Source organism: Rhinolophus ferrumequinum, chromosome 27 (genome assembly GCF_004115265.2).
Source record: "Rhinolophus ferrumequinum isolate MPI-CBG mRhiFer1 chromosome 27, mRhiFer1_v1.p, whole genome shotgun sequence".
Classification (NCBI taxonomy): Eukaryota; Metazoa; Chordata; class Mammalia; order Chiroptera; family Rhinolophidae; genus Rhinolophus; species Rhinolophus ferrumequinum.
The window spans coordinates 15,077,583-15,100,257 of record NC_046310.1 but is presented as its reverse complement, the minus strand read 5'-3'; the positions used below and the strand labels follow the sequence as shown (position 1 = coordinate 15,100,257).

Here is a 22,675-nt window from a genome sequence, read left to right as displayed (position 1 = left end):
ACCCTTTTGGGAGAGGCATCTCTCCTGCCGAGAAGGTCTGAGCTACGCCAACCAACACAACACAATCATTAGCTCCTCAGTGGTTCTAAGGGAGGCTGGGCATGTAGCCAGGCCAGTTTTGGGGCAATAAGGATTTAAGTAATTTCTATATCCTCATCAATAAAATTCTGTTTTCCCTCAAACAATCTGAATTTATGGATAGCATCTGGGACAAGAGCAAAACACAGTGGTACTCAGATTTAAAATGTTGATTCTATTTGGGGAGAAACCAAAATTAAGTCACTAGGATGTAAGGGCAGAATGAAGAGAAATGATACTGTTCTAAAAAATTAAACCTAAGTCAAGTGAATTACAGGATTTAAAAGGTTATACTGAACCAGAAAATTCTTGAATCTCAAAATAAATTTTAAAACATAAAATCTTCAGATTTCACTATTAAAAGATCAAAGCTGGGTCTTTCTTTTTTGGAGGGGGAGAAATGCCCTGTAACTACAAATCATCTTTAAAAGAAATAGTGCCTTAAATTAAATCAAATCATGCTTTATTTTAAAACAATGTTGAAACTGAAGACTGAATAAAATGAAAATTGTGTTTTAAATAGAAATAAAAGTACCTTTCTGTTTCCTTGAAACCTTTGACACAGGAGGAGAAAATACAGACTCATTTTTTGATTCAGAAAGGTCAGGCAACAGGACGGCCTTGCTAGATCTAGTCCTCGTGCTATGGGAAGACGAAGTCAAAGTGGCCTTGGCGAGTAGTGCTTCCTTCCGGTCACCTGGTTCTTTGCTTGTCGTTTCTTCATCTATGCCTTTTTCTGATTTTTCTGACACCGGGCGTAATGAACGTTTTTGGCTTTGATTTTCAGTCCTTTTTGTAAGCTTTTTTTTAGAGCTCACCACTGTAACAAGTTCCTCATTTGGCACGAAAACTGATGTTTCTAAAGCTGGTTTTCTAACACCAGCACTTCCACGTTGAGCCGGGGTGTTTCTTGTAGATCTCCTTTGGAGGTCCAGGGCTATGCTCTTCTTGGGACTTCTCTCTTCTTTAACAGCCTCAGATCCTACATCTGGTGATGGATGAATTTTTCTTGGTCTACCACGTTTCCTAGGTGTAGCAGGCATGTCAGATTCTGTTTGGAGAGCCAACTGGGATGAATCAAGTTTCAAGACTTCTGTAACATCTGATGCAGTAATATCTCCCCTTTTAACTCTTGTCCTACGCTGAATAGGCAGTTGCTGTTCACTGGACTTCCCATCTTGTTCTCGTCCTGTATCTTCAGAAGCTTCTAAATCAGCATGTCTCAATTTTCTGGTACTTCTGCTAGAATTTATTACTTTATTAACTTTTAGATCATTTACAATTTCAACACATTCTTGATTTTCTACAGATTTTTTAATTCTTTTGGGAGTCCTTTTTCGAACAGATGAAAGCTTTTCTTCTTTTCTAAAAGAAGTTTCTTTAGTTGATGGTTCCGACAGCTGAGATGATCTCAACCTTCTTAATTCCCTACCTGGAGTAACCTGTGCTTCTTGTTCCACAGAATTCCTACCTTCTAATGTGTCTTGATTAGTCTCTTTCTTTCTCCTTTCTCTCCTAGGAGTAACAGCATTTTGAGTTATTTGCTGATTCGGAGGTATTCCTTTGGCATCAGGAAAGGTGTCTGCAGAAGCCTCCGAAACGTCTTTCGTTTTCCTAGTTTTCTTTGTAACTGACAGCCCCAGCAGCATCTCAGGAGCAGCAACATGTGCTGGCTCTTCCTGATGCACTGATTTGACAGCCAGGTTTTGGACACGTCCTCTTGTGCGAGTTCTGGAGGAAATCGTGTCATCAACCTGGCTGACATTGAGAGTCACTGTACTTGTTTCCTCAACAGTCTTAACCTTAGATTTGACTGACTTGGTGGAACGCATTACCTTCTGGCTTATTAAAGGTATGTTTTCATGAAGGGGCTGTTCCATCGTATCTGAAGTAATTTCTTTACTTCTTGTGTCTTTAATTACATCTAGTAAATTTTCTGCAATTGCTACTTTGATTGGTTCAGGCACATATGGTAACGTCTCGACCTTTTGGGACTCTTGATCACTAGTTATGATAGATGGCAATTTTGCGACATGTCCATGATTACCATTTTCCCCAGTGTACACGTGTTTTTCCTCAGGTGCTATGTAAGCTGCTTTAGCTAACACATTAGACGCTGCAGAATCACCTGTCTCAACTTCTCCTTCTTCACCTTCCAATATCAAGGTAAAGTTGCTCTGAGCCACAAAAAGTTCTCCATCTACTTCAGCAATGTCACACTCAGCAGTGTCTTTAGTATCAGGCAAGTCACAGAACTGTTGCTCTATGGTCTCAAAATTATATTGAAGCTTAAGAGTTCCTGAGGGATACTCATTAAATGAAAGATTCCTAGCCTCTTGTTCTGAATCTTGAACTTCGAGCTTTTCATGTTCAATCACCTAAAATGAATTGAAGAGTCTGGTTAAAGAATTTTAATATTATTTAAACCTAAAGCATCAGCATCACATTTTTACATGACCATCTCACCCTTGGTATATGAATTGTTAAACATAAACTACATTTGATATGGCATATACTTATGGGTTTACTTTATAAAACATCCATTTAAGCAATTAGACTTTTCAAGTCAAAATAACTAGACAGAAAAAGATTTTGAGATTCAATGGAATTAGACATTCCACATTTCCCTGGCTAAAAAAGACAGTCTTAACAAAAGAAAATTACTATGATGCTAACAGTTGTGAGAAGAATTAAGGACTTACTCTAGTCTCACCCAAGAAAAAAAAATTAACTAGAGAAAAAGAAACAACCCCCAAATCACCTAACTATCCACACTTTTCTAAACAGCACGATCCCCGTAAGGATGAAGAAGAATTCACCTACATAAGCTCCCTTGGGCTAGACTCAATCCTCTTCCCTTTGCTGGGGCTGCATAAACCATGAAATTCCTAAGGCTTTCAAGTTCAGTACCTCTCTTGCAAGGGTTTGGTGGAGGAAGGAATGGTCCTTGCATTTACCTTTTGGTAAGGGAAGGGGAGAAAAAGGAGGAGGTAGAAAGTAACAGAGAGATCTCCTGACCAAGAAGGTAGAACATTACCACCAACCTAGACAATGACATTTTCCCACTCCCCAAGCATGTAGTGAGATGAAAAGACTGGAGATACGCAGCAATGAGGACACCCCCTTACAACATGCCCACAATTGTTTCAGCTTCCTAGCTGAAGGAATAGGGACTTTATCCATCTATTTCACAGTGAGAATACTCATGAAAATGAATATGGACAACCATGACATTTTTATGAGTTAAACTTTGCAAATATTAATAAGATTTTTATAAATAATTAAAAGCTGGTTTTTCTTCATCTTAAATTCATTTATCATATATAAAGTTGCCTGTTGATAATAAAAGAGATTTGATGGAATTTTTAGAAACCATAAGTCATATTAAGTACAAAGAAAAAAAAATTCTTTGTGGAATGTTTATAGTTCAACCCCAGCCAGGCGTGTGTCATTCTCCCACAAATATGCATAGGGAAAAAATTCTATTTAACCATATTCGATTATTCTCAAATATATGCTCTAAATAGTTTCAATGTCATATTTGTCTCTGGAGTAGCCAGTATCTATTTTCTTATTGCTAAAGAAAGTTTCATCTGAACCAAATACTAAGCAAAAATTCAATTGTTACAACTGTGACTTCTTTAATACAGCCTTTTAGTTTCCATGAAAAACAAATTCTTACTTAAAAAGATGTTTTCTTGTATAGCCCGTACTTTTTAAGACAGATTTTTATAAAGAGGTTTTTGTACAACAATCAAATGAATACATTAGGTTTGAACTATTGCTAGAAACCTAAACAAGAAAGACTGACAAAGAATTAAAAAATTAAATTTTTTTACATGAATTTCTTGAGTATCAGGTGGATCATCAGAAATTGGAGGCTCTTCTTCCGCTAAGTCAACACTTGCTTTTAGAACATCAACTTCTATTTCATGATCTTCTTTTAAGTTCAGTGCTATTTCCTGCTCAAGCCTATGTTCAGAGACAATAGGTCTTTCAGAGATAATGAGCCCAGAGCTTCCACTATCACCAAGGACATCGGCCACAGCTGAAAGAAAAATGCGAGTTAATCTTCCATGTTATTAACTGGAAAATGATACATATTTGGGAAGCAAACAGAAGGGAAAAGGTTAAAATGTACTTGCGAATAATTCCTTGGAAAAGTTTTATAGCCAAAAAGGTTCTAACATCTTAAAAAGGAAAAGCCTACGAAGATTTACATTTTAATCGTTTCTTCCGTATCCAATTACAGAGTTTAAACCATACATATTTGCTTTCCACAAAGATAAAACATGAGATAAATTTTACATTTTAAAATGACAACATTGGTTTTTAACTGGAATAGAACTTTTGCCCTTATTGTGAAACATCAATATACTGATATTAAGGAGCTCAGGTATTTGTTCCTTATTAATCTGAAAATTATGTTCATCTGGTTAGACAACCAGCTATCCTTGTTGAGCCAGTATAGAATGACACGAGGGACATGCAAACTGGGCTTTGACCTGGTTGTGAAAAGTACAAGATGGGTATCTCTCTTTTGGCAGAAAGCACCCAAATGGCCACAAACATATTTCACCACTTTAAAAAAACAATTGGGGGTGGGAGGCTCATTAGAAATAAAATCTTCCTTACCTTTCACCTTCCTCTTTGCCGAATTTTCGTATGTCATTAGCACTCACAGGCCGTATTTAAATTTAGAGTTGGTGAATGACACAAAACCCAAAACACCTCAAGGAGGGAAAAGTTTGAATCTGACTAACTTAATTAAAAATCCTTTACTGTTTAACAATAACCAATAAAAGGGTTTAAAAAACCAACTAAAATAAAATTTTTATACTTTTAATAGATAATGAGGCTGATATCCCTAATAATACTTAATAAAGACTTTATGAAACAAAATGAAAAAAGTTTTTTGCCTGTCAGTTTGGCAAAGAGGAATGGGAAAATATGCACTTTACCTTTCAATCAGTTATTAGAGAAAACAATAAAAGTATTAAAAATCTGTCCGTACTCCTTGACCCAGCAAGTCCATGTTTAGGAATCTACCCAAGAATATTCATTGCAGAAATGAAAAAACATTGCAGCAAAACAAAAATGGGGATCAGCCCAAATAAGTAATTAGTTAAGCACACCACAAACAGCCACACTATGGAATACCATCAAAACTATTAAAAAGGACACGATTAATCTACACTGACATTGGGAAAATGTTTTAAACATATTAAGGGAAAAAAGTTGTTTTTTTTGTTACTAATTGGTAATAATTTATAACAGCTATCACTTATTGAGCTTTTATTAACATTTAAAGCTATTAACATTTTACAAAGAAACAGGTATGGCCCATAGTCTTTCTCATACATGAAAAGATCAGAACTGGGTTGTGAACCCAAGCAGTCTGGTTCAAACCCCTATACTCTTAGCTACCCTACTTATTTCCTTTCAACATAAGGGGTAAAATATGCACAGAAAAAAAGTTCAGGAAAAGATACTTTAAATTATTAATAACAGATTCTTAATTGGGTAACCAGGTTATGGGGACTTTTATTTTACGTGTTATGCTCGCCTGATTATAACATTCTTAATTGGGAGGAATAATAGGTCTATTCAAGCCTTTCCTAAGCCCTATTCACAACGTGATGGGCAGAAGGGTAGAATACGTAAACAGCATGGGCTCAAGAGTCAGCACTGACGTCATAACACAGCATGATTATGTCCACACGTGAAATGCGTGGACAAGCTCTGGGCAGAGGCCTTCAAGGTGCCTGCTTTCCCCAAACCCACTGTGAGCTCTCTGAGGAAACTTGACGTGCCTAATCGCTGCATAGCCACGATCTGAGAGAAGGCTCTCAAAAAAAATGTACATTGGATTAAAAAAATAATCAAATGAATTCCATATATTTGTTAATTTCCCTGGAACAAATTCAGTCATCTGTGATAATGTTCTAATAATAAGCCAATCTTGGTCTTAAGTGATCACAAACACAGGATAAAAATGGAGGTTGCCCTGTGTAGATATGAGTCCCAGAAGATGAAGAAGTAGGTATGCAGTCTGGCTGGGGACTAGTAATTTATTCTGCTCTTAGGTGTTCTGAAGGAAAACATGTCAACAAAAACCACTCTAAGACTCCCATGATTAGAACCACAGCGGGCCTAACAAGCATCCCAATTTGGATAGCGGCTACATCTCCAGACACTACACACACACCAAAGATGAAAAACTGAGGTAAAGAAATCTGAATAGATTCCTTTGCTGGCAGAATGGAATACTCTTTATTCAAAACACTGAAAGGAAATAATTCTAAAGTCAAAATAATACATTCATTTATTGTTACCTTCTCTAATTGTAGACGTGCAGGTTTCAACTGATACTTCATCTGAAACTGGTACCTTGGAGTTCGGGGTGAAGATTTTCCTTTAGAAATAGAAATAATATACTTTAAAGCAGTGATAAGATCCTATCTGCTCTAATCCACTCTAATCCTACTTGTCATTTCACTGGTGAAAACCAAGATTCAGAGAAATTAATGCCATACAAGTTCATTTTGAGTTACACTAAAATGTATTAATACAAGTGAATTTAGAAACAAGATGCTATACTTGTTTTTCCTATTTTTCAATATTTTACTTTGTTGGCAACAATGGCATGGCCTTAAACTACAAGTGATTTAAAACTGTTGGTCAGTATAAATTATACTTATGCCAATTTTTAATTACCTGTGGCCACATTTTTCAAATAAGTCTGTTTGGAAACTGATACCACATCGATCTGTTGTCAGACCACACTTTAGTAGCACTGTCTTATGTAATCTAGTGCTACCCGTAAATGTTCAAGTGCTAAATGAAACTAATTGGGAGGATAACAATTCACAGTCATTAAAAAACAAAAACTTTGCTAATGTCTTGTATCAATCAAATGGCAGGGAACAAAATGCCTTTCAGCCCTTATGCTCCACCTTGGTGCTGCAGGAGACATACCTGATCATCTGGAAACTACTGAAAATGGGAGGGCATAGAGGAGAATGCAGGGCTGTGAGTGAAACTTTTGGTCTCCAACAAAACTAGAATCACCAAAGAATATGAGTTCTGCCTCAATTCATCATGTCTCTATGTATTCAGGACATGTCTGGTTATCATTCTAAGATTTCATGGTAATTACTAAATAACACACACTGTACAAATGAACTTTTCACAACAGAAGATACCAAAATGTCAAAGATCTAAATAAGAGCCAATCTGTGCACTACTGGTTCATAGTTTCATTACACATTATTAATATTTGAAATTAAAAACTTACCCTTCATGAATTGATGGTACACAAGGAGACGCTTCAACTCCTCGAATAGGGCTTAAGTGATTTAATTCTGAAAGTGTCTCCTCTGCAACTAAGAGATCCGTTGTTTCTGTATCTTTTAAAGTGCCTATAAATCATACAGTTAAGAATATTTACAATTCTTTACACTAAATGGTTAGCACTCATGGTCTTAGACTATGACTTTTTAACAACTGTTGGGTCTGCTTTTTTTATACTTTTAGGTTTACTCCCTTGACATTAGACTGCCAACAGTTCCATCTAATTTAATATGAGTCTACTCTTAAAAGCCCCCCTTAATCTACCACCTCTCACTTTTGGTTTAACAGGTACTGTTACAAATGTACATATATCAATTCACTTAGTCCTCAACATTCAAAGTGATAGTATTATTATCCCCATTTTAATGATGAAAAAAACAAGCATATGATCATACTGCTTATTTCAGATCACAAACCTAGTAAGTAGCTAAGATTCAAATCTAGCCTGTTTCATTCTAGAGTTTGTTATATAACCCCCCACAAAAACAACAAAAACAACAAAAACTTCAAAAACTTCTATTTGAGACTGCCTAATCATTTTAGGAGTATCAATAAAGATACTGCCATAAACATCCTCATCTAATATTTACCATTCAAATATTTTAGGGGAACATAGCATATGAAAAGAGTTATGTAAACTTCTAGCTATATCCTATTTATGAAAACAGTCCCGAATTCTTAGAGCAATTAATAATAAACATTATTAATTGCTCTAAGAATGTTCATTAAAGAAAAACATCACAGCCTAAATTTCACTGGACTCAGATTTTAAGAAATCTTAGTTTAGCTTAGGCAGGAAATACTTCGTAAAAGAAACCACTATGCCCCAGATTTTTAAAAAAGTTTTGGTTTTACATATTTCAATTTAGGAGTTACCTTTAAATAAGCTTGTTAAAACTGTGCAGGGATAAGAAACGTAAAAATAGACTATGTTTTCTGGTCCTCCAATTCTAAGCCAATATTCTCCCCTGCTTCCTGGTGTTCCCCTGACCCCTTCTAGGTCCCCTAGTTTAGCACTTAGCAAACTACGTCACAAGTGCTTATTTGTCTGTATAGTCCACTAAGCTCTAAATTGCATGCAAGCAGGTGCCATGTCTACTCACTGTTTGAACCTCAACATCTAGCACACACACAGGAGGATCCCACCTGTTATAGCACATACATTAGGGGCTCAACATTCTGATAGATAAAAAGAAAATAAATTAATGGGCCTTTGGACATTTTATTTGATTGTCCAGTGATTATTTTGGAATTAAGGATGGAGAGTAGAATGAACTTCCTGGTTTCAGAGCAGCTTTCTACAAAGTAGAGGCTGCTGGGTAAGTTAAAAATTATAATCTCACTCTTGTCTGTAAAGTTAGTATTATTTCTCACAGTTCTAGGAAGCTCTTAAGTCACACTGATATCTGACATTTCTGCCTTCAACACTACTGTTCCTTTCCAAATTTCATTTCCAAATTTTAAAAACACACATAATTTCTCCCCTCACAACTTACACCTACTTATAAGGAATGGGACAATGCAAGCCATACTTATAAGTGGAAAGAATAAAATATGTGTATTGTGTTATGTACTTATTTAACCCTGATGCTTTTCTTATAGTAGAAAAAATTCTATTACAAATTTGAGAGACATCAATGGCCATTTTGAATATCTGGAAATGAGTTCTTACCCATTTGTTTCTCCAGGTCTAGAGGAGTTACTTCTAATTCAAGCACACCTTTATCATTGCCCTTCTGAGTTTGTTTAGTTAAATTAGTAATCAGTTCTGTGGTAGAGCTTGCTGGCTTAGAAGCCACGAAAGTATCTTCAAAGTCTCCTGGCGATAGAGCATCCTGGTACTCAGAGGTAGTCTGGTCCGATCTGGATGAAGCAGTGCTATTATCTTTGCCCATATCCAGTTTCTCCAAACTTCGTGAAGGTGTATCTTGTGATCTCACATTCATTTCTTGATGGTCCATTTTAGGGCTATTCAGGTAAAAAGATGTCTTATCTCTGTTCTTCAGCCATTCGGTTTCTGCTGGAACTCCACATTTATAAAAAGGTGTGGTAACAAATTCTTTTGTTTTGCTATCGTCTGCAGACTGTTAAATAAAAGGTTTTGAAAAAAAATTACTAGTAAAATATTGGTCAAGTCCAAGCTATCATCCCACTCATATACACTGTCCATCCATTTTCAGTATTTCTCCAAATTCTCTTCTCAAAATTCACTTTCTAAATCCATTCTCTTCAGATACATGATTTAAAGTTAATGATTGTTAACTCTTTCCTAATTAATAAATCAGTATTTCCAAGACTGAATAGGCAAGATGGCCAATAATCAAATGGGTTCCTAATAACCCACAGTGGACCTCTGAAGATATATGCACCCTCAAAAATAGACAATCAATTAGGAATTTAGTAACAGAGGCGAATCAATATAGGTTAAAAAACAAACAAAAAAGACACGGACTAAAAACTAAGAGCTCTTGATTCTAGTTCCGTTTCTGCCACCAAAAAGCTATTTAATTGTAGGCAATTTACTTGGTGCTTCTGCGTCCTACTTTCTTCACCTGTAAATGATGGCTTTAGCTTAGCCAATACCCTAAAGTTCCCTTCTGAACTAATTTCTGATTTCACGATTATCTGCAAGATTGTATATAAAAATCTATAATATTTAAATTGATGTATCGTTTTATTTATAGGACCTAATATATTCTTATTAAGTCTTTTTTATTCCAATATTATTAAACTTACTCCAGCAATCCATTTTGTGGTCATGCTTTCTTCCATGAATGAAATTCTAGTTTCTTTAAGTCGTAAAGGAGGAGTAAGAGACGTTCCAGGTGACACAGAGGGAGATGCTAAAGGTGTTGATCGAAGACCAGACCTTAGGATGGATTGAGGAGTGAACTCAGCAAATCCAGAGGAAGTAACTGACATGGCCAAAGTTTTAGCTTTCTGTGACAAAGAGTGAAGGGAATTCCACTGTTAGTGTTTGTAAAAGGCACATACATAAGGACACACAGGGTCAACTGAGTCACAATGGTTGCTATGTTCTTATCTCTAATAATTAAACACATCAATAAAAAGTTCTACTGATTACTGGAAAGAAAATACAAAATTCTACTCTGAGCATTCTATATGTAAAACTACAAAACAACATTGCATCCATAGTCATTCTAAAGGCCTTGTATTCAAAATTTATATTCAACTTAAACAATAAACTGCCAAGATAAATTATTTAACTATTGCTTAGCAAACTTCAGTCAGGTGAAAGAGGTAAGTGTGTGATAAACAGTAGTACCTAGCTTAATAATAGCAAGTTAATCTAAATGACACTGAGTTTAACAATATTTTAGAAAAAATGTAATTTCATCACGAGTCCAGTAGTAACTGAATTACCCATAAGAATCCTCTGAAGATTTATTATAATGAATAAAAAATTGCATAGGAACTATTTCGTAGAAATAATCCTTTCACTTCTTCTCTAAAGAACTAGTAAACACATTATCCCATTAAATTATAGAATTCCATTAAATCTGTTACAAAATTTATTTACCAGATTATTTTTGGTAGCAGGTATAAAATTATTCCCATTTAATTTCACATGAATCTAGCTGTAGAGAATATAAAATTTGATTGTTTTTTGATGAAAAAAGTTAAAATTACTGATATTAAATGTTAGGAACTTAATCTTATTAACCTTCTTTTTAACTTCTTTTAGTAACTATTTTGGGACTAGCATTTACTGAAGTATCTTTCATTCACCTTGAAAAAGAAAAAAAGGGGGTGGCCAGTTAGCTCAGCTGGTTAGAGCGTGGTGCTAATAACACCAAGGTTGCCAGTTTGGTTCCCACATGGGCCAGTGTGAGCTGCGCCCGCCTTAAAAAAAAAAAATTAATAAAATAAAACGCAAAAAGAAAGGAAAAAGAAATTCCTTGGCTCACTATAAATGCTAGATATCCACAAACAAAAAAAAAAGGAAGAGAGCTATAGGATTAAATCTAGAACACTGGACAAGGAGCCAGGGAATAACATATGTAAAAAACATTTTGACAATGGGAAGATAAAAGACCACTGTCACCAGTCATAAGTTTTGTGGTTTCTCAGAGGATAATTTATCAGAGACGGTGGAGGCTCTTTAAAGACAGATAGATACCTGATAGTAGGACAGACTATCAGTTTATACTTCCATCATAGGAGTCAGAGAATTAAAATAAACAAACCTAAGAATTAAAAAGCATTTGATGGAAGCAGTAACAGTGAAATGGTATCAGAAATGGAATTTAAAAAATAAAAGCAGGATACAGTCCAATTTATAATGACCACACAGAGTCTTGCATTCCTTTCAGGACAATATAATTGTGAACCTTGAGAATAATGGCAGTTAAGCATAAAGAGTAAATTTAGTAAAGTCTATTTAAGATATCAGTTATAAATAGCTTATTTCTTTCTGCTACTGGAAAAATAACTTCCTAGCTTCACATGAATGCTATGTAATACTCACCTTAACCACAAGAGGAGTTTCAAGTAAATGTAATTCTGAAGCTCTGGAGACATTTTGATGTGATCCTTTTAACTGTGAACTTATTGGCAATGAACTGGAGGTTAAGTATGAAGGAGAATTTGTGGGGGTTTGCTGAATAAACCCCAAACACTGAGAAAGCTGGGGAACAGGATGAACAACCAAATCCAGCAGTCTGTAATCAGAATATATATATGAATGGAAAAATCATGGTACCTTATTTGAGTTATTATACTAAAGAAACAAAAGAATTTAATACCCATTTAATTACTCAGATTTCTATATTCACTGGTACGTATGATAAATACATGGAATATAAATATGAATGCAGTCAAGTATATTAATAAAATGCATTCGTTTAAAATGTCAAAATTAATTCAGCAGCAAAAAAGAATTAGGAATTCTAGATAATAGATAAATATATACATATATATATATATATATAGATATAGATATAGATATTTAACAGCTCTGGTCTTCCTCCTTCCCTTTTACCAATATTTACTGAGCCCCCAATGAGTGCCAGGCATTTATTTTCAAAGATAAACTGCTAACGATTTAAAATACAAAGAAAAAATGGCAATATTTCCCCAGTAATCCATTTGCTACCATTTATTTTCATCAACGCGTAAAAATTCCTTTCAACTACATGTGATGTACATAATGAATACTGGTTTATTTTACCTTTACGGTTCTCATCACAATAAAGACTAGATTGACCAACAAAAAAGTTTTTTTCAAATGAATGAGGTTAGTGACAAAAATGGAATCTCAAGATTCTACTGAATGATTTTCTGTAATATCCTAGACCCAGTCATATCAAATGATAAAATGATCTCACTAATCACTTGCGTTAAGCAGGCATAGTCCAAATAGCATAAAAACTTAATTTACAAATAAATAATTTAAACTTGAAAGTAAAAATTTCAGGTTACATTTGTGGTGGACCACAGGTCACTCCTCTTTTCCCAATTTCCTAACAAATAGTCTATTTTATGGTTATATGTTATAGTGATAAAAACTCCTTTTTACCACCCCAAAGTTCCTGTGTGGCTGAGAATAACCAGAAAGGTGCAGCGTGTTTTGGTGCCCAGAAATAAAAACTTCCAGTTGCCATGCCTTCCCTGTTATTCTGACCTTTATGTTCAGATGAGATTTTTGAAATTAGAGGTGGCAGACCAACAGAGACAATAGATGCTTTAAGAACTAATCTATTACCCACTGGTGACATATTTATAGGAAGTATTTTATTAATACACAGGGTCTTCCTTACTTGTTATTCTGTACTAAGCAAAGCTTTGAGATTTTCATTAAACCACAGTTATTCAATCAGGCTACTACACTTTTTTTCCTCTTTTGTCTGTGCTAATTCTTCTGTTCCTTCTCTATCTCATTTGTATTTAAATTTTGTATATGTAAACGTTTGCTCACTTTTATATTGAGCTATCCCAAATAGATATTTTGTTAAATGTCTTGCATTGTACCAACGTTTATGATTAAGGTGCCTATTTATGAATGATTGTTTCTCAAGAGCAGGGCCTGTGCAACAAATGGCACTGGTACTTACTGAGTGAAAGCCAATTCTTACACTAACAAAACATGATATGTTAGAGTTACACTAAAAAAAATCTATCAAGAAAAAAATTTCTAGTTATGACATCTTCTAAAAAAATGTTAATTACGGCATTAGGTCTTAGGATTTCCTCATCAACTTTTTGACCATGACCCAAATAAGTAATGCGTTTTAGGTCATACACAAAACATGAATTACATAAAACAGCACTTAACTTTACTATGTGAAGTGCCCACTGGTATTATCCTATTCTATTTCATTGAAAGAAATGCTAGTCACAATCCATTAAATTCAACTTAATAGTTAATTTTGTTAATGATTTTGAAACAAAGTTTGTTTTTTTCTTTAAGCAGTATGAAATCATTAAGCAAAAATTCTAAGTAGTCTACCAGCCGATATAAAATTTACTAAAATTACTGCTACATTTTTAAAAAGCAAGCATTAAAAACTCATTTAAGAAATTAAAACAGTATTTGTAAAATTTTAAAGATAAATTAAAAATTATAGTGTAATTATTATCCATCATTGTGTCTTTAAAAAATGATGTAATAAATTATTACCTTGAAACTTTTTGTGCTGCTTTTGAAATTGGTGTTCCAACAAATGCCCCAGTCAGCTCCGGATCTGGGAGAGAATATACTACAGGAGATGGTTCTATTTTAGGACTACAAAGAAAATAAAAATGAAACTTTTGATTATGTGTCACAAGGAATATTAAATTAAAACTGCTTTAAAAAGGTGGGATTAGATGGGAGAGGACAGGCTTTTGTTTCTTACTTTGTATATTTCTGTTTATTTACAAATAACAATGAACACATTTGCTTTTAAAGACAACAAAACATTCTTCTTGTAAGAAAAGCAGCCAACATACAGTTTTTCCTTTTTACAGACACAAATAAACTCTAAGGCTGTCCTGTTTATTGAATGATGCCAATACCCAGGAGATGAACAAGTAGGAGTATAAAAGGTAGAAGAGAAACGTACCTATTGTAGGCTAAGATGCTATTTTTAGGTTCACTGCTTGACCAAACCTCTCCAATTTTAGATAACACATTACTGATGAAAGTAGATCTTGTTAACACCGTTCCTATTGTAGCTTGCTTTGGAACTGCTGATAATGGTTTGGGCCGCGGAACTATAAAATGAAAAATGTAGGATTTAATTTCATCTCTAACACCAGGATTTTAATAGAACATTAATATAAGAGTGACTGGAACACACATCACAAGATAAGACTACTTAAAATCATATGCGGTTTAATAACACCTATGTAGAAATGTAACAATTTGGGCTTTTAGAAGATGATGAAAAATTATTCTACATGTTCTCTAGAAGTTGGACAGGAGTCTTCAAATGAAATAAAAAAGTTCTTCCATTCTGTACTAAATTACTAACTAAACTACAAACTTCCAAGAAAGCCTTACATTTCTTGGGGTAGAGAGGCCAGTAAAAAAAGTACTACTGTGATGAATCAAAGCAAAAGTGAGCTAAAATATAAGATAACGATGGTTGCAGAAGGTAATCATTCAATCTCTTCTCTAGCTAATAATTTATGACATGTTTTTCAATGAAATCTTACCTTCTCGAAGAACTGATGATGCTGGCAGACGGTAAGGCTTAGCTCGCTCAATGGCTAATTTTCGCTGGACTCTAGGAAGGATTTTCCCATATTGGTCTAATATAGAATTTCGAGCCACTGCTCTCTCCCGTAAACGAGGGTCACAATTATTCTATTGAACATATCATAACTGGTAAAAATTTAATCTTCAAAAATGTCAGGTACTATGTTTATATATTTATCATTTAAAATATAATTATGAGTACCCCAAAAATATCTTCTTCCTCTCTACACATCCATTCTTCCAAACCAAGGACCTCATACACACACCTAATTGCCTTACCACTCAATCCTCACCCATTAATAAACTCCAAGTCTCTCCTATACAGCCTTGATTCTTCACAACTAATAAAAACGGTTATCATGTACTATGTTTCTACATGCGAGTATGTCAGTAACACCTACATGAGACAGCACACACAGCTCTATGCATCCTCACAAAGACATACTGTCATTTTACAGATGAGGAAATCAGGGCTCAGAGAGTATGTCCCAAGCACACAGAGCAAATTAAGAAGCAGTCTGACCCCTGAAGTCCATGCTCTTTGCACTACATAATTTCTACTGCTGTCTGCTACCTCTGCCTCTCCTTTTCCCCGAGAAAAGTGGTTAGTCTGGCAAGATATCTAAACAAAAATGGCATATATAGAAGAATTAGATAGGTAATAATATCCTGTTCCGAATTCTGCTATAGAAGGTAAGAAGAGGATTCTCCTAGCTCAAATTTATATAAAGCCCAGTGTTTACCAAACTACAAGCTCTAACAAAGTCCTCAGTTTTCCTTAGTCGCTTGATCCCCCCACCCCCCGCCCATGATAAAATGAGTTTATACCATAACAGTCTTCAGAGTTTGGTTCAGCTTCAAGGCAGGGATGTAATTGGCACGCTGCAAATGGTGAACTAAAAGGAATTCATGATTCTGAACACTGGTACTGGACTGCAAAAATCTCACCAAACACTCCTAGGAAGAACATAAAAGATTTGTAAGCTACTAACGTATCCTGAATTTCTGACAAGTTTATATATGGATCAGTTATTACCTGCTCAGTGTCTGTAAATGGTAACTTTAGTAAATCCTCCATTAAGCCCATTTCCTGACAGACTTCATACGTGTGTTTTAGTAAGTCCTCTATATTCAACCTATTAGAATGCTGTCGCAGTAAACACCAGGCCTCAATAATGCACCTGAAATCAATATTTATCAGTTTAGTTTTAGAAAAACTATTTAAAGTGTTCAAAACAAGTAATCCACCTGAAAAATCTCAAAGACACTTTGTATATGTAATATTATTTGAATTTTTATCGACTACTAATCACTGTATAATGAAGTTTGCTAATGTCAACAAGAAGACTAGGCATCTTTAAAGACTTGATTTTATGCTGTTCTGTTATCATTATTTAAGTGTAAACTAGGAAATCAAAATGAGTGCACAGAAGTTCAAGAAGACAAAAACGAATGTGGTCTGGATAGAACCGAAAGATCAGTATGGTGTGACAAAGTCAGGCTCCTAAGGAAATGACAGCAGATTAGATCAACAGTAGATTAGATGATGCAGAGATGAAATCAGCTATTTAGAAGATACGGTAGCAGAAAACACCCAATCAGAACAGCAAAAAGAATCCAAAAAATAAAAAATAAGGATAGTTTAAAGGAACTCTGGAATAACATCAAGTACCAACATATGCATCACTCGGGTACCAGAATGAGGAGAGTAAGAAACTAAAAACCCATTTGAAGAAATAACAACAGAAAACTTCCCTAACCAGTGAAGGAAAGAAATAAGACATACATCTCAGGAAGTGCAGAATCCAAAATAAGATGAACCCAAACAGGTCCACACCAATACACATCATAATTAAAATGTCAAACTTTAAAGACAATAAAAGAATCTTCAAAGCAGCAAGAAAAAGCAGTTAGTTACCTACAAGGGAGCTTCCATAAGACTTGTCAGCTGATTTCTCAACAGAAACTTCGCAGGCCAGAAGGGACTAACACCAAATATTCAAAGTGATGAAGAAAAGGAACGACCTACAACCAGGACTACTCTACCTAGCAAAGCTATCGTTTAGAATCGAAGGACAGATAAAGAGCTTCCCAGGCAAGAAAAGGCTAAAGGAGTTCATCACCACCAAATCAGTATTACCATGTTTCCCCGAAAATAAGACTTAGCCAGACAATCAGCTCTAACGCAACTTTTGGACCAAAAATTAATATAAGACCTGGTCTTATTTTACTGTAAGACTGGGTTAACATAATATAATATATAATATGTAATATAATATAATACCCGGTCTTATTTTATTATAAGACCTGGTCTTACACTAATTTTTGCTCCAAAAGACGCTGATTGGTCCGGCTAGGTCTTATTTTCGGGGAAATATGGTACAAGGAATCTTAGAGGAAATTCTTTAAGGTGAAAAAAAAAACCATGAAAAATATGAATAAAATGGCAATAACTATGTATCTATCAACAATTACTTTTAATGTAAATGGGTTAAATGTTGTAATCAATCAATAGACACAGGGTGGCTGAATGGATAAGAAAACAAGACCTTTACATACACTGCCTACAAGAGACTCACTTCAGAGCAAAAGACACACAGATAAAAAAGGGATGGAAAAAGATTATTTCATGAAATTGGAAACAAAAAATAAAAAAGCTGGGATAGACTTCAAAACAAAGGCTGTAAGAAGAGACAAAGGACCCAGTAATCCCACCCCTGGGTATGTATCTGAAGAAACCCAAAACACTACTTCGAAGGAACATGTGCATCCATATGTTCATTGCTGCATTATTTACAACAGTCAAGATGTGGAGCCAAGCTGGGTGTCCATATGGATGAATGGATAAAGGATAAAGAAGAGGTGGTACATACAATGGGATATTACTCAGCCATGAAAAAGAATGAAAGCTTGTCATCTGCAACAACATGGATGTACCTAGAATGTTTTGTACTGAGTAGAGTAAATCAGACAAAAAGAAAAATGCCACACAATTTCACTTATGTGTGGAACCTTAAAGAACAAAATGAACAAACAAAACAGAAACAAACTTATAGCTACAAGGAACATTTTGATGATTGCCAGATACTAGGAGGTTTGGGGGGATGGGTGAAAGGGGGAAAGGAATTAAGAAGTACAAATTGGTAGTTATAAAATAGTCATGGGGATATAGGCTATAGCATAGGGAATATAGTCAATAATATTGTAATAACTATGTATTGTGTCAGATGGGTACTAGATTTATTGGGGTGATCACTTCCTAAGTTACTTATGTCTAATCATTATGTTGTACACCTGAAACTAATATAATACATGTTAACTGTAAGTGAAAAATGAAAAAATTATTTTTAAAAATAGCAGGTAGGAATATCAGGGAATGAATTTTCTTAAAAAAAAAATTCCTAATTCTAAGTCAATAGGTAATTTTGCTTTTATGGGAATCTTAGTAAAAAAGCTTTGGCTATAGTTTTTTTTTTGAAATAATAACAATACTGAAATAAAGACTGGTAAATAAATGACATATATAATAAACAGAATACGTGAACAAAATTACAACAATTAGTGTAACGAAATGCATCTGAGGAAATTTTGGCAGCACTGTCCCAGAGTTCCTGTAGATAAAAAGTTCCTCATGGAAGCAAATGGCACCCACTGTGGGCAGGTTGGGGCCATCTGTTATATTCCATAGACTCAGACCATAAATAAGTAAAGAACCTAAATAAGTAAAACATTCAGTAGTATTCCCTAAAAAATCTGTATCTGAATTACTCTGCACTTCTTTTTCTACCAGGAAAAGGCATGACAGTGTGGTAATTATAGTCCAAGTGTCTCAGGGGGTAATTTTTTTAACTAAGTGAAAAATCGGGCATATTAAAATGAGCGTGTTTTGTAGAAAGAAAAATAAATAATCAGGATAAATGATCACCTCATCATTAATTTTAAAAACCATATAAAGGAATAGATGAAGCAGGTATAACAAAATCTTGATATGTGAATTTGATTCAGGATGGGTATATGGAACCTTCATTGAATTCTTTTATTTTTATGTATAGAAATCTACTTTTAAAAATGCTATGACAAAATAAATTTCAGATGTATCAAAAATGGTAAAGCAAAAACCATAAAAGTGATAGTAAAAAACTTGAGTATTAAAAAAATATATATTGAAGTGAAAAAAGACAAAAAAATCATAAAAATATTGATAATTCTGACTTCATAAAAAGAATTTTAAGCATATCAAAAACACATTATAAAGCAAAGTCAAATGACAAATTAGAAACAAAAATATTTCAAAGGGTTAATATCCCTAATATATAAAGCACACTTCCAAATCAGTAAAAGTAATCCCAATAACACAGAAAAACTATGGGCAGGTCACAAAGAAAAAATAGTTCTTTATGAAGGATGCATTCTCTTATTATAGTGAGACCAATAACTAGACCATTACATTTTAAATCATGCCATTTAACTTGTCAGATAATATAGATGTCAAATATAATAATTACAGCAGTATATGTATTGCTGTAATATAAATGGCAAATATATGATTAGAGAATACTAAAATATTGCAAAGGGAAGAAAGAAGCAATATAAAGATATCACGTGCTCAAATCTTGTTAAAGTATTAAGATATGAAACCTGATATTTTCTTAATTTAAACAGATGCTTCAAGATTTCTTTCTGAATCTCCATCAAATGCAAAGAATTGCAAAACCCAAGCAACCAAAATTTAAAAAAATATCAGAGTACCATCATTGGAATATACCCTCAAAGAATATAATTATCAACTCAACATGGCTTCATTCTTCCTCTATATTTCTGGCCCCTTTTCAGCATCCTCAAACATCAATTATCTATGCAGGAGACTACTGATATTATCAATTAGCAACAGATATAATTTCAAACCTCAGTTTGGTTTCCTTTCACTCAAGGTGCTTCTTATTCATCTTATTCTAGATAAGATGAATGTTTATTCTACGTTTTTTCTTAAGTTTGAAAGATGAGGAATCCCAAGACTGTTATGTAACATAGCGACGAAAGCAAAATATTATATATTGCTACTGTCTATTTCATCAATTCCACCTTATTACATATGATTAAGAGTTTGTACTTTCAACATATGTACTTACCTATTAAAAAGCAAAACAGTGAGGTGAAGGATAATATCACTATCACTGGACACTGCTGGCTTCATGGTCTGAATGTATCTGAGGGCTTGTCTGTGCTCACCCTGACTCATGAAGGCTTGAATAATCTTTGAATGTTGCCATAGCACAGGTTTTGCAGTAGCTGGGTGAAACAGAAGATCCAAACCGCTCTGCAAAATTGACATGAAAATTGGTGAATACAAATATAATGCTCTGCATTTAGACCAAGTAGATAAGCTTTAAGTCAGGGAACACTAAAGTCACAAAAATCAAGACTAAAACCAGTTTAAGTATAAACTGAAAAGTTCTACTTTAATCTGCGGTATATTTTAAATGAAAGCCTTACCAAAAGCCTCATACTTTTGAGACCTCGTTAAGCTATTATATAAAATCTTTCCATCACCAATCGATCATCAATGTCAAATCCTGCCTTCTACGGGCCCAGCACACCAAACCTATCTCTCACGTAACAGTTACCATACTTGCACTATTAGTAACTGTTTGCCGTTTGTTTTCTTCTTGAGAAAAAAGAAACCTGAGGTGCTGAACTGTTTTATCTTTGGATTCTTACTGCCTAAGATAGTGCTTCATCAAAGTACTGATTAACCTGACTCCTTCAAGTGCCTCTAGATGTAGACTGTGTCATCTTTAATATGAAATGTAATCCAGTTCTGTATTGTTTTCTTAAATCCTAACAGTTTATGAAAGTTCACATTCTAAGGGAACTAACTTACCTCAGAGTCATTATGATCTATCAGCCAAAACCCTTGAGTAAGTTTAACCTGGTCCCAAGAAATGGCAAAGGCAGTTGAAAATGATTCAATGCAAGTATCTGTTTTGTTTGGGAAGGAATACATAATATCAAGTAGCAAATAAATGGTCTTTAAAAAAGAGGATTAAGGACAATAAACAAAAACTTCTACATATGTATTTATACATATAAATATACATATTTATATATAAAACTTATATATTTTATAACAGAACATAGCAGAAAAGAGGCTTGAGAGACTTTAGAGTGCAGAAAATCATTATGAATATCCAGCTATAGAAGTAGTTTTATTGAATGTGGTACTGCCAATCCTACAACCAACTTCATTCATTCTAGGTATTAAGTACCACCACAAAGGAGATGAATTAAAACATACTTTCTTCATGAAGTCAGTAGCTCAGCAAATTTAATAAACAAAGCTACAGACAAAATTCCAGTTATTCAGCAAAATTTGGTAGCTTACGCAAACGTGTCATGCATATTATAAATTATGAATGGAACTATGCACATTTAGATTAATAACTGACATTAGTAAAAAAAAAAAAATCTTATTGCAAAGACCTCAGGGCTCAATACAATGTCTAAGGTAATATTAAGCTAACTTATAACGTATTCAGATTTAGCACATAAATTAACCTCATTGAGAATGACTACTTGCCAACAATGTTTTAGAACAGTTATTCTTAACTTTGGGAGTATCTCAGACACATCTGAAAATTTGATGAAAGCTATTTTTCTAGGACCCTGTCCTAGAAAATAAAACAAAATTTTGCTTAGTTTCAGGTTAAGCATAGATCATCAAAACACAATCAACAGATCCAAGGCTAAGAACCCTTCCTTTAAAAAGAATTCAAATGTGAAATCAAGATTAGATGTATAAGGTTCTTACTATGAAATTTTAAAATTTTGGTAATACATGACTTATTTGATGAAATTCTGAAGGATACAATAGCATGTTTGTCTGCTTCAGTAATGTTGTCTAGTAGATATATGTCAAGTAGTGCCTATAAAAGAGATTAAAATTCAGTGTTTTATATACTCAATTCATTCATGCTCCTTGTTTTACCCAAGCCTGTACCAGGTATTAAAAATACAGCTAAGCATACCTCCCCTCTCCCCCAACTTTGTGGAGTCCTTAAGTGATACCATGCTACTGCAAACCTACATGTAGACTAGTGGGAGGATATTTTCCTGTGCTTCCTTCTTCCCGTTTCCACAATTTCTCAACTCTATCTCCTAACCGGGAAACCATCTCATCAATCATCAAGCAATCAGGGTTCCACTTCCCTCTGCAATAAGAGCAAAATTAAGGATTATTTAATATTAGTGGTAATTATCATCAAAACAATAAGCATTAAACTCTTGAAGTAATGATCCCAACTATTAAAGGGAGAAGAGAATAGGACTGCATTTAGCATTATGAGAACCCCAGACATCAAGGGGAGTTAGTTAGACAAAGCCTGAGGAAGCCTCAAGTTTGGTTGTCAGGAAGCCAGTGAGTGAAGGTCAGGTCCCAGGGAAGAATGTGGTCGAGCTAGCCAAATGCCTGAGGTTATTCTATTTTTTTACCATCTTGAGCAAACTACCAAAGGGCATGGAAGCCCACTATAGTTAATACTGCAG

General features: G+C 34.4%; 1 protein-coding gene across 1 annotated transcript in view; it reads right to left on the bottom strand.

Annotated features, from left to right (window-relative positions):
• The window catches only part of AHCTF1 (AT-hook containing transcription factor 1), a 72,542-nt gene that overhangs the window by 6,126 nt on the left and 43,741 nt on the right, over positions 1 to 22,675 (bottom strand). The window contains exons 18-33 of the mRNA XM_033099403.1: positions 22,218 to 22,341; positions 22,000 to 22,056; positions 21,015 to 21,161; positions 20,263 to 20,450; positions 16,170 to 16,314; positions 15,962 to 16,090; positions 15,091 to 15,241; positions 14,496 to 14,646; positions 14,072 to 14,176; positions 11,921 to 12,113; positions 10,168 to 10,371; positions 9,104 to 9,515; positions 7,376 to 7,499; positions 6,414 to 6,493; positions 3,918 to 4,126; positions 614 to 2,456 (exon numbers count right to left, since the gene is read on the bottom strand). Of these exons, the coding sequence (XP_032955294.1) occupies positions 614 to 2,456; positions 3,918 to 4,126; positions 6,414 to 6,493; positions 7,376 to 7,499; positions 9,104 to 9,515; positions 10,168 to 10,371; positions 11,921 to 12,113; positions 14,072 to 14,176; positions 14,496 to 14,646; positions 15,091 to 15,241; positions 15,962 to 16,090; positions 16,170 to 16,314; positions 20,263 to 20,450; positions 21,015 to 21,161; positions 22,000 to 22,056; positions 22,218 to 22,341 (4,262 nt within the window). The remainder of the gene's footprint in view (positions 1 to 613; positions 2,457 to 3,917; positions 4,127 to 6,413; positions 6,494 to 7,375; positions 7,500 to 9,103; positions 9,516 to 10,167; positions 10,372 to 11,920; positions 12,114 to 14,071; positions 14,177 to 14,495; positions 14,647 to 15,090; positions 15,242 to 15,961; positions 16,091 to 16,169; positions 16,315 to 20,262; positions 20,451 to 21,014; positions 21,162 to 21,999; positions 22,057 to 22,217; positions 22,342 to 22,675) is intronic.